Here is a 13,142-nt window from a genome sequence, read left to right on the forward strand (position 1 = left end):
ACGAGGATATACTGAAAGACTCTTAGCCTACTGAAGAACCAAACAAAATTTCAATGTCAAAATATTAAATTACTCAACATATTCTCCTCTTAATTATGGATACATTTATTACAGCGAAACTGCAACTTCTCTAGACCTTTCCGAAAAAAATTTCTTTTTTCTCTGCAAACCAGACCTCCACCGCTTTTATAACCTCCTCGTTGGAAGAAAATTCACGACCTTTTAACCTTTTTTTCTCAGTTGAGGAAAGAGATGATAATCGGATTGAGCCAAATCTGGTGAACAAGGGAGGTGTTCTAGTAATTCAAACCCTAAATCACAAATTTCTGCATGGCAACATAATATTTGTGTGCCGGGGTGTTGTCCTGCAAAAACAAAACACCTTTGGATAGCTTTCCACCTCTTTTCTCTTTAATTTTTTTCCATAGAATGGTCAGTAATGTCGAATAGTAATCTCCGGTTATTGTTCTACCCTTATCCAAAAAATCAATCATGATTACTCCATGGCAATCCCAAAAAACTGAAGCAAGAACTTTTCCAGCAGATTTTTGGACACGAAACTTCTTAGGTCTTGAATAACCAGAATGTCGCCATTCCATCGATTGTTGCTTTGTTTCTGGATCGTAGAAATGTACCCAAGTCTCATCCATACTAACAATTCGGTTTAAGAAGTCTACATCGTTTTCAAATCGAGCACAGATCGAACGCGATGATTCTACCCTTGCACGCTTTCGGTTAACATTCAAACATTTGGGGATCCATTTTGCAGCAATTTTTCTCATGTCCAAATTGACGTGAACTATATGATGAACGCGTTCGTATGAAATATTCGGTGCTTCAGATATCCGTTTTAGTCCAATTCGACGGTCTGATAAAATCATGTCATGAACTGCATCGATATTTCCGGGGACTGTAACAGAAACTGGCCTTCCCGATCGGTCATCATCTTCAATGGAAAATTTACCTCTTTTGAAGCTTGCAGTCCAAATGTTCACGGTCGCAAACGAAGGACATTGATCACCAACGGTATTGAGCATATCTTCGTAAATCTGCTTACCTCAACCCTTTTGAATACAGGTATTTGATGATGGCTCGACACTCCAATTTTTCGATTTTCACAATTTCGGTGGATATCTTCTTTCTTTCAAGTGGTTGCGTAACTCTGGTTTACTTTTTCGACCTCAAACTTCACACTGACACTTCTAATGACTTATTGTTCGTTGCTATGGTATCGCCATATTCTATGTATGCATGGAACTGGTCTAGGCTATCCAGATATCAATACATCCTCGTACTCGAGCTAACTGATCGACATTCTAGAACTACCCTGAACGGAATGAAGCTAATGGGGCTTATCTGAGACATATGGCTCGAAAAATAAAAACGAATTCAATTGAAAATGATTATCATTTCGAAAAATTGACTTTTCCTTTTGCTGTAAATCCACATTTGGGACCACGGAGCAATCGTTTCTCATGGTTTCGATCTGGATACCTTGAAGCATAGGCGTTTTCGAAAGAAGCAGCCACTTCTTGCCCCCATTCATCCTAGAACTATCGCCTTTCGCGATTCCAGCGAAACAATACGCGACCTTAACAGAATTTCGAGGTGAAATCACAAGGGGCGAAATAATTGGTGGGATACTCACTTGTTGAAGCTCCGGCGTTTTATTAGAGGGTCCGCCGCTCGTTGTTCCCTCCAAACTGGGCTGTTTCCACAGCTTCCCTCCTTTGAGGATGCCGCTTATGGGCGAACCCCCCACAGGGACGTTCAAGCGTACCGAAGGCGTCGGTCTGTCCTCCCTTCTCTCATCTTCGGAAGGATGCGATCGTTCCGTACCGGTCATCGAGGAGCGATCTAAGTTGAATTCGTGAAGATTTGAATCATCTGAAAAAAATTGAGACACATTTCACTCTGTATAGTACGGAAATCTGGGGTTATGAAGCTTGTCAAAACATTTTTGGGTTTTAAATCAACGCTATGTTGCCCGTTCTACGTAAAAGTTTCTGTTATTACGTATTTTATCACAATGTCGAATCTCTTCGGAAAATATGTGACGAACATAATTGAAGTTTATACAAACTGATTGAAGGCATACCAAATCCAGTTATTTGCATGGAAAATACAAGAGATCAGTATAATATCATAATATGCACTAGCTCGAGGAGAGTTAATGTTCGTTATCTTCTTTGGCTAAAGTTTTAATACTTTACATCAGTTTTAGATTTCAAAAATATTAACCCGAAGATGAAAGGCATATGATGCAGTGGTTGGGAATGGGTATCTCCCGAAGGAATTAACAGATAATTACAAGAACGTTAAATTCTTCAACAAAAATCATCTTGCATCAATATTAGTAAAAGGAATTGAAGGAAGTTTCAAGTTAAGATGCAACTTCACCGTTGAACAAAAATTTCACATGAATAAACAAGTAACAGGGCAACTTGCGCGTATTTGTGGCTTAATACATTGATGTAATAATAATAATTAGGTATTTAATAGTACCCCATCAAGACATTTACATTGTATAGGACAAGTCAAATGAAAAATAGAAAAATCAATTTTAGGGAACATTCCCCGATGACATTTATCGAAAATCCGGTAGTAAACTTTTCGCATTAATTCACTCAAACATAAAATTCTCAAATGCCACCACTTTTTTGGGTCTCCCAATAGAAGGAAATACTTTGTCATCCTCTTCATTAACAATCTTTCTGATTGTGGAAATATTCAGCTGAAATATAAGTCGTTTAGATTCAGATGAAACATTATATAAATTCTCTTACATTGAATATGTTCGCTACCGCCTGACGTATTGTGGATTTTAGAATATCAGGGTATAACTATTTGAATGAGCGGACCTGAATTCTAAATAGCACCTGAAACCCTGTCTCTTTTTTCAATCACTTTCGGCATTTTCGTAATAAAAATTGATATAAGTTGTGGCAACTGCGTTATTACATTAACGACATTTCATGAGTGCCAACCTAACTTCGTGCTAGTTACAAAAACTTGAGAGAATTATTTCATGGCCAATCGACTGCTAAAATAAATTTGAATGAAGTATAGATACTATTAATGATAATAATTTATGAAAGCTTAATCCTTTTGATATCTGAGTTATCTGGTATGAGTGAATGTTCCTCTGGAGAGGAGTATGAAAGCCGCAGGGCTAAAGTCATTTATGAATGTACATTGATACAGGGTGAGTCTTCAATTTGTAACGAAAGATTCTGGAGATAAAAAAAAACACTTTTTCTCCTTAATATTTCTGTCAATTCGACTAGGTTGTAGAGATAGATACAGGCTGTTGAAAATCCATTTAAAAAAAAACGATTTTATCGAATTGCATGACTTTCTGAATATTTATTTTGATTGGTGTGATCAATATTCATCGAACACAAAATTCCACACACATATCCCAGATTCTTCGTAATTACTATTAAATACCATAAAAATGCCAGACTTTAAAGTAAGTTGAACGCTCACTAATGAATATTTGACAATTTCGGGAAATAAAAGTCAAGAACGCACCCAATAAAGGGGCAGTCGTTGACTAGTACAGCTATTTTAACAGTAGATTCTTGAGATCAAAAGAAACACTTTTTTCTCTACCATTTTTTCTGATTCCGCTCTGATAAAAAGATGTAGCCCTTTTAAATTTTCATAATGAGCTGTGCCTACTTTGAAATAACAAAATGACCTTTAGAATAACTAGCTAAATCTGTGACACTACACATCTGTATATCTCTTACACAGAGTTGCATTCAGCCAAAGTACCCAATTTTTCAAATTTCACAGATACTTTTTAATTTTTGATCATCAAATTGCTCGAAAACGGCGCATCATACGAGAGAATATGAGGAATACTTTTATTTTACAAAACGTTCAAATATTCATTAGGTAGCGTCCAACTTAGTTTCAAGAGTTGGTTACTTTGAATTTTTGGTACTTTTATGGTGCGTAATGGTCATAATGAGAAAACTGAAAGACGTGGGTGATATCTCGTGTTCGAAAAAGATTATTCAAATAAATTAAAAACTATATTCCTAAATTCATTTTATTCGATCAAATCGTTTATGGGATAGAACTAAAAATAACATTTTTTCATGGTTTTTCAACAGCCTGTATCTTTTGAACCGAGCCGATCCGGAAAAAATGGTAAAGGAAAAAAGTGTTTCTTTTGACCTCAAGAATCTACTGTTGAAATATTTGTACTCACCCTGTAAACTATGTTGATTTCTCGGTTTTTGCCTGGGTTTCGCGAGCAGAAGGCCTATCTCAGCGATTTATCAAGATGACCTACATCCCCTCCGCTCCCTTTTCAATGTGTTCCATTGTATCTGACGAAATTCATGCCCCCGAATTTTTCTATCAGTGTACAACGAAAAAGAATGATGGTGGGAAAACGCGAGTGCCTGATAAAAAAATTTCTGATCGCAAATTCCCCGTGGAAATATTAAAACTTCCCCCATTCGTGCTCCGTGTTGATTAATAACCTTCACGGCGGGATTGAGATGGTTTTTTTCTGGAATTCTCATCTGCAGGATTCTCGTGTTTTTTTTCAGGGAATGTTCCATTCATTCGGAGCTAAAAGTGGGTTCGAATCGCGAGCAGTGTTAGTTTTCGAAGGAGATTCGGAAGCTTGAGAGAACATAAAGTCAGGTGAAAAAGTCAGATAATTCTGGAAGTCTGTCCTTTTGACCTAAAAGAAGGAAACTTTTTCTCACTTCCAGCAGGAAGAGGAAAAAATTCAGAGAAACTCTAGATCTCAGAAACTTTCAGCTTTTTCTACAAGAACCTTGAGAACTTCACTTTAAAGGCAAGCACTAGTGAGTATTCAAATAACGAAATCTGCATTTTTCAAATATAGGGAGAATAATTATTGTTCGAGTCCAAGCAGCTCTTGTCGTGTTCAGTACGTGGACGGGTGACCGTCCTGATCATGAATTCGACTAAGCACGAAAAATCTCCGGACTTTCCATCAGTGATGTCCTTCTTTTTTCTCCCATTTCAATCTGAGTGGCGTCCAATCAGAACATGCAAATTCCGAACCTCTTCCGAGGTTTTTTAATCAAACTATTGGCCGTAAAGACGGCATTTCCGGCGTCGCGACACGTCTGGGCGTCGTCGCCTTTCCGATGTTGCAATTTACAATTCGAATGGCAAACAATGCCGCCAGGGACTCCCTCGCTGTCGATGCTTCCCTTCAGATAGCTGACGTTTCTCCTCACGAATTTTATTGTTTCTCTACTGAACGATAGGGTTGAAGCGACGAATCTGCATGATTCGATCAGACGGGTAACAATGACGAATGGAGAGTTTATCAGGGTACATTGGAGGTCGCATTGGATTATTTTTATCGAAGGTGAAACCTTGAGTTGGGGAAATGTGCATTATTCATGCGAGGACTGAGGGTTTTCACGATAGCATGTTGGTATCAGTGTGTATTAGGCTGGTCATCTATCAAGCCACGCAACTCGTTTATCCCGTTGCGAGAATGATGGTACAGTATTCTACTTTTCTCTTCCAATTGGTTATCTGAGAATATCGAAAAAGATAAAGTATCCTACGGCATTCTGACAGTTGATATTCTATGTTCAAGCCTTCATATTCGTCAAAGAAAGTGGAAACGTTTTCTCTGTGGAAGATTCAAGGAGGAGAATGATTTGACAAGCTAAACACTACGTCGAAACACAGAAAATAAAGTGTCATAATTACCGAATTTTCATAAATACTCTTTATTCTATACCATAACAGTTTATAAGGGAAGTAAAGATATCTTGTTTCTTATTACTGAGGAATAAATCATATTCCTCCAATTTTAAAATAGCAAATGTTGAATCCAACAGAAACCATTATTTCTATGAACTCAGGGATAGAGCATCTAACTTGAAAAACATTCTGTATTCCAACCCAACTTCACAAAATTTTCCTCTAAGAATCTCTAGAATCTGTCCGAAGCAGCAGTAAAGCAATATTCGTTCATCCTGGATATAACGAATTTCTCGGAAATAATTGAGGAAGAAACAACGGAAACTTCAATTAAATGATACAGAATCGAAATCAGCATCAATTTCCTAGAAAATGATTAATTACTACTTGGAAGAAAGGCGCTCTCACCCTGGAATGATTCCCATAAGAATTGAATTCCCGATTCCAGAGTTGCTTCCTTTTCCATTACTCCTAAGTCTGTTTAGTTAGGAGGCAATTATAGAAAGTATCACGAATTAAATGTTCACTCGGATGATTTAATTGAAAAGAGTAATTACTTAATCGAATCAGGGAAAAAGCTCAATCCCTCTAGGGAATAATTTAAACAATTTAAAACTGAAGCAGAGAAGTTGAGAATCCACCTACCATTTAATGTCTCTCTAGATGCTATTTTTCGAGCAAACGGACGGAGATTTTTTGATCTTCTCCTTCATTTGAGGGCATCTAACACTCTGAAGCATCATCGACTGAATGTATGGAAAAAGTCAAAAACTCACCATGTACATTCTTATATATTTTTCTTCCGCAGTAAATTCCGAATTGATATAAATACACCTAATCAAACTTATGTTTCTACATAAGGTAGATATGACCCTTATATGCACCCCTCAAAAATTAGTTGGGTAAACCCACCTGTACAATTTTCAGGAGTGGTTGGAGTGGTTTGTTGGCTCTGATCAGTCTTCTCCCTCTCCCCTGATTCTTCTGGATCCGAGTGTGGACCACCCCCTTCATCCGATGGAGAACTATCACCTGGAAGATAATAAAACGGAATCAGTGCCGTTGTTCAATCCGGTCTTTGGAATGAGGGAAATCCTGATTGCTTTCGCTGCCCAAATTGACGACTTGTAGATGTCGCCAGGATATGGCAAAGTCATTTCCCGAACGTATCTATTCGACGTTGACGTATTAACTCAACCGATACTGATTTGGGTCATTTTTGGAGCTCTCGATTTCCTATTTCGCTATTATATGATTCAGTTGGTCAAAATGGAAAAAACATTTTCAAACATCTATTTTTCTGAAATAATTCAGCGTTGAAGTCAAAGATTCCGAACAAATACACAGTTTATCCATTGGAAAACTCTCTTGTACTTCTCATGAGAAGTTTGGCTGACACACTTACATAGTTTAAAACGGCAACTGAAAGAAAATGTAGGTTTTGTTTTCTCTGGAATGAAAAAAAGTGAAGAAGTGATGTTTTGTTCTTCGACTCCTCAAATAAGATCGTTCAGAATATTGACTGCATGATAGTTAGCTTTAGGTACTAGAAAAAAATTGCAATAAGTGCCTTCGCCATTTCGTATATTTTACCTAGATCCTCAAATAACTGAGAATATCAACATATCTTCTTCATTTGTTGCAAGGAATTCGTTCAAGTTGTCTTTTCCAGACAATAAACAATCACACGGATAAACCACAAGAACAAAAACCCTCTTTCCCGGAGCTGACAAGAAAAATGATTGCATAAATGATATGCAACCACTTTATAAGTATAAATGAAATTCTAAGAATTTCCGGTAGTTATTTTTCCAGCACATAATCAAGCCAAAAAGAATTCCCAAACCCCAAATTCCCTTGTCAGGATTAATCACTAGAGATTAAGACGATACTGAATATGCAGAAGGATCCAGTTTCTTAAGCTGGAGTCTACCATGAAAAACACCCGGGGTAAAAATTCCGCCAAACACTATAAAATTAATCTCTGAGGAAGGCTAACGACTAAATGATCCTCCCTTTAAAATCGACCGCCTCGAGAGAAAAACCTTGAGAGAACGCTAATTAGCAGTGCCTTGGGCATTCCTGGTACATCCAGAAATCCGGATTATATAGCCCATTGACCTACATTCATTATTTCATCAACTGAGTGGAATTTCACTTTCAAGCTCCAGTTTGAACTACAGGGAACGTCTTTTATAAAATGAGATAAGATATCGAAATAGGGGTTGAATATAACAACAGATCTTGGCCTGAACTGATCGATTTTCCTTGCTTCTCTGTAGCTACATAGATAAGAATTTCTACATTTCTGCATAAACTTCGTGAATATAGGAAACCACAGAGAGGCGAGTATTGCATTAAAGGTCTTTAACGAGGAGCAATAAGAACGAAACTCATTTAAAACGGCGCGCAATATTTACGCTATGCAAAGCTCAAACGCTCCAACATTTCATATCTCTCGGTGAAAATGGAATAGCAGCTTTCCATTAGCTTACTCCATGGAGAAATGTTTCGGAGCGTACAAATATGAATGCTATTCATCTCTCGCAATGTCTCTTTCAGCGTCATATCAGTCGAATAGTTATAAGTTGTACGTAAACAGCTATTTCAGAGTTAGTCTGTTAGTTCTGAACACGGTGCATTCAAATCCTGACTCCGTGTTATTATTTTACTTTGTGAATTTTAGATATACAAGGCTCAACTTGGATTAACTTGATTAAAAAACTGGTACCTATTACCAGGAACCGTTTTCAGATTAGTATCGATTTTCCAAATTATTACATCTTGTTCCCAAAAAATCCTTGATGCAATACTCGACATACCATTCCAGACAAACTTCGAATTGGTACTGAAATACTGACGTTACAATTCCACTTAAGAGTTGAGGTTTGAACAATCAAAAAGCGTTTGCAATAAAATTATTTCTGTTATAAGAACGACATGGACTTTAACTGATGTGTCTTCCTTCTAAAAACTCCATATTGGGTTGAATCTTTTCAATTCATTAGGAAATTTCTGGGTATGGGACGTCTCAAAGCAGGGACCAAAAGGGACGTTCAAAATCTTCGTTTTTCGAATGTTTCGGTAGATACCAATGAAGTTTCGCAGAGGAAGTAGGGAATAGAAGGAGTTCTGAAGGTTCACAACGTGATCTACAGCAACTGACCATGGCAAAATTGAATAACAACCAGGTATTCTTAGTAGAAACTGACTGACTACTATACCGAGACATTCTTCTTGTAAATGCAGACAATTTACTGCATAAAATAACGCTAAGAACATGTACATTTAAGAAGAAAAGCAGATTACATTTTTTGCGAGAGGAGTTTTGGTGTGAGGCGTATGTCAAAAAGAAAATCGAGATTTTCCAGGTACGTGGAATCCTATGGAAGCAGGACCGAGAGGATTTAAGGCTTATAGAAATGTTATTCTTCCCTCAGAAATAATAGATTTCCGTCTTTTTGTTATCAGAATTACCTCCCATACTTTTTCGTGAAAACAGATCGGAAATTGTATTCCCTCGAAATACAACAAAAGTGCGGAACTCTTGTTGTTCATTCGGGTATACACTCAACCTATAAACCACCAGAACAGAATGGCTTCAAAGCTGTTCATTTGCTCGGAAAAACGGGCGGAGCAAGATAAAGTGAAACGGAAATTCGAAATGTTTGATGTATAATACTAACCCTTTATCTTCACTTTGTATTTTATAACAACAACGGATTCGCGTTTCGACATTGCAGAGTAGAAAATCCGAAAGTATTCCACACTGTGCCATTCCACAACTGACTCTCTAGTGTCGATCCTCGCCCTGTTATCATTGTATTTCATGTTCTCATACATATTTACAATTCCAGCAGATAAACTGAAGTGGGTATATGGCTTGTATGAAACGAAACGATGGTATTTGTGCTTGAAACCGCTAGTATCTACGCACAATAGAGAATGGGTTGTTCCGTAAGTTCTCATATCACTCAGAGATTGTGGAAAATTGGGAGAACAAGACAATGGATGCAAGGAGTAGGTAATTACACAGGTTTACATGAATGCGCAATGATTAACTGAAATAGGTGAGGGCGATAAACGGAAAGTGCAGGATAAGTGGCGAATTTGTAATGAATGTCTCAATCAAGGAAAACCTTGCATAGAGGAAATGTTTGAAGATCTGTTGAAGAAAAAAGAGTACTAATTATAATACAGGGACATGATCATCTATCTTGATATACACTGAATATTCCAGAGAAAACTTTTCAATTTTCTAAAAAACACTGCGCAAAAAAATTAACGCACATTCTGAAAATCTCAATTTTAATGAAAGTTAACTCTACATTGTCTTTATAACTTATTTTTCATGTTCTCTCGGGAAGGTTTTGAACGAAACAAGACACATTAAATGAAAGAAATATTCAGGATTTCACCGAATCTTATGTGAAAGAAGAGAAATGAACAATTTTCAAAATACTGAAATGCTGATAAGTGATTTAATACTTGGTATTTCCACCTCTTGCGTTAATTACAGCTCGGCAACGACGGTTCATACTCAAAATGAGTTAAAATGTTCTGATCTAATCCTTCCCAGATTTCTCCGAGTTGGATTCCTAAGTCATTAAGAGTAGCTGGATGATTTTCTGAACTTTTCAGCCTTCTATTGCGGTTGTCCCAATCCTGCCCAATCGGATTGAGATCTGGACTTCTTGCTGGCCATTCCATCCGAGAGACTTCAACATCTTCAAGGTACTCCTGAACGATGCGCGCACGATGGGGTCTGGCATTATAGTCCATAAAAATGAAATTTTCACCAATGTATGGGGCAAATGGCACTACATGCTCTTCAAGAAAGTTCCTTATATACTTATCAGCATTCATAGCTCCATTATCAACGACCACCAGGTCTGCGCGAGCAGTCAAAGATATTCCACCCCATACCATAATCGATCCTCCCCGAAACCAGTAGTATTCAGGAAATTGCACTGAGCATATCTTTCATGTGGACGTCTGTATACAACGTCGATCACAATGGTAGAGGCAGAATCTAGACTCATCTGTGAAGAGAACTCTTTCCCAATCGGCCTCTTCCCAATGGATATGCTCTCTCGCAAAATCCAAACGCTTTGATGGGCTGGGGTGAGAGCTGGGCCTCTTGCCGCGACACGAGGCCTTAAATCATATTCTCCGAGGCGATTTCTTATTGTCTGAGTGCTAATTTGCACCTCATGAGTTTGCTCAAGCTGCATTTGAAGGAGGCGAGTAGTTGCAAACCTTTGTCTCAACGAAGAAACAGTGTAATTGAAAGCTAAGGAATTTTCAATTACAACTTCTACTGAGATTAAATGAAGAAATTATAATGGTACTCGCCAGTTTCCCGTTTGAAAAAGTTCAACTGGAAAATAATTCGAAATAACCTACTAATAGATACACTAATTAGGAGGTCTACAAGAACCATGGAGCAATTACTCTTAAAATACTAACAGCATTACGTTAACAGTTAGTAGATAGTTCTGATGTAGTCAAGAATCGTATAACTAGTTGGCATGCAAATTAATGAATGAAGTCTGAAGAGAACTCATCTAATTTTCGTAGTGAAAACATTTGTGACATGAACTGTTGCATAGTGAACAATGCATGAAATTTACGTTTGAACGTATTGTGTTTGTAATCCTTGAAGGATCGCTAATTGGAATCGTGTGTTTGTCTTTACTTGTAAAATCTGCTACATATTCAATTCGAAAATACCCAAAATGAGACACAGTGAACACGTAAGGTTAGAACATATTTATAACCTTCGAATCCATTTAATTTCTAGTGGAAAATGCAACAAGTCAATTCACGTTTTCAATTGCAACTATTACCTAGGGTTTTTGCAAAATTTTAGAGCCTTATTTTCGATAGATTCTGAGATACTGAAGTTTTTGGAGATATTAAGGTATTCCAAGATTGGATTCCTCAAAAATTTTGGCAGATACTAACGAAGTCTTCATAGAGCTTGGAAGGCTATAAAAATAGATCAGATATTTCACAGTGTAACATGGAAAAATTGACTGTGAATCTTACCCTTGACAGATCCTGAGATACGGAATCTCTTGGAGATCTCTACTCTCTACAATTCCACTGGATCGATTTTTTTTTACAAAAGGAGAAAAAATGTTTATTATTGGCAATATGAACCAATAATATTTAGGAGCTCCTGGTGCTCTACCTGAATCTAATTCAGAGCATCTTTTCACTTCATCCTAAACAGCCCCTCACCCCCATTTTCAATAGCGCCAAGCCCTCCAATATTTCCCGGATTTCACCGGATCAGAATGGATGTAAGATCCATCGGAATATATTTGCTCTGGGGCAGGAAAGCAATCCCGATGTTTGCCGTCATTTTCGCGATATGGCACAACTATTGATCTCTGAGATCTTCAGGACGTCTTCCATTATGAATGACACATTTCCAGGACAACTTCCGGGAGTTTTCCAGCCTCGTCCATTAGTGGCAACAGTTCGCGGAAGTACCAGCGAAATTGCGTTTATTTAACTCCGGATTTTTCGCTCTTATCTACCTTCTTTTGCAGTTTTTTATTTCGCCGTGTTTTTCATCCTTGTTAAATCACGCTAGGAAAACGAAATGAATGCTGTGAAAAAGTGGGGCAAAGGATTTCATTTCCATTGAAGAAATTCAATAAAAAAATTTCTTTAGAACCTCCACGACAAACTTCACCTTATATTTCTGCTGAATTTGTTTGGAGCGACCTGAAATTTGACTACCAAAGCATTACAAAGATGTATTGGAATAAATTGGATCCAAATTACCGAATGACAATACTCCCCGTTCATAGAGCCCTATTACCTGTACTGAGAATCAGATGGAACAAGAACTTTTCGAGTTCCAAATCCATTAAAGGCCATTCATTATCGCCATTCACGATTCAGCGTTACAAATCATCAGATAATTCATCAAACTAGCCAAACTTCTTGCTTTAACAAGAACCAGCAAGCGTGGTATGGAACAAATTAATTACTCCTTTTTGTAGTAACCTTTTTCTACGCTCGTCTCTGTAACTACCTACTATACTGTTGTTTCAACGTTGCAGCTGTTACGAATTTTAATTGCAAGCTGAGATTTTAATCCAGTTTCCAGACGATTTAATTAATTATTATGCAATTAATGTATTCACAACTTAGGGGAACGTATAAGCGCCTTATTTTTGATATTGGAACTTGGATCACTCTAAAAGGTTGTGATGGGTATGGAGTTATGTCACTTTTGAGATTAATTTCAAACACTGAAAGAGTATTTTCATTCAGAGCCATAATTTTAGACAAACAACCTGTTCAGTGAATGTCTGAGAGTCTGTAGATATTTCGAGAGATTTCATCCCAAAATTTTCAATGGCCTGTTGAGTTGTAGGATAATCATACTCAGGTGAATTCATCATTTC

The 13,142-nt window shown here is 37.4% G+C and overlaps 1 protein-coding gene across 2 annotated transcripts in view; it reads right to left on the reverse strand.

Moving 5' to 3' along the window:
• Window positions 1–13,142, reverse strand: part of LOC123312586 — a 78,401-nt gene that overhangs the window by 8,777 nt on the left and 56,482 nt on the right. For both annotated transcript variants that reach the window (XM_044897092.1, XM_044897091.1), the window contains exons 6-7: window positions 6,628–6,747; window positions 1,649–1,887 (exon numbers count right to left, since the gene is read on the reverse strand). In XM_044897092.1, coding sequence (XP_044753027.1) covers window positions 1,649–1,887; window positions 6,628–6,747 — 359 coding nt within the window. The remainder of the gene's footprint in view (window positions 1–1,648; window positions 1,888–6,627; window positions 6,748–13,142) is intronic.

This window comes from Coccinella septempunctata, chromosome 4, assembly GCF_907165205.1.
Source record: "Coccinella septempunctata chromosome 4, icCocSept1.1, whole genome shotgun sequence".
NCBI classification, from domain to species: Eukaryota; Metazoa; Arthropoda; class Insecta; order Coleoptera; family Coccinellidae; genus Coccinella; species Coccinella septempunctata.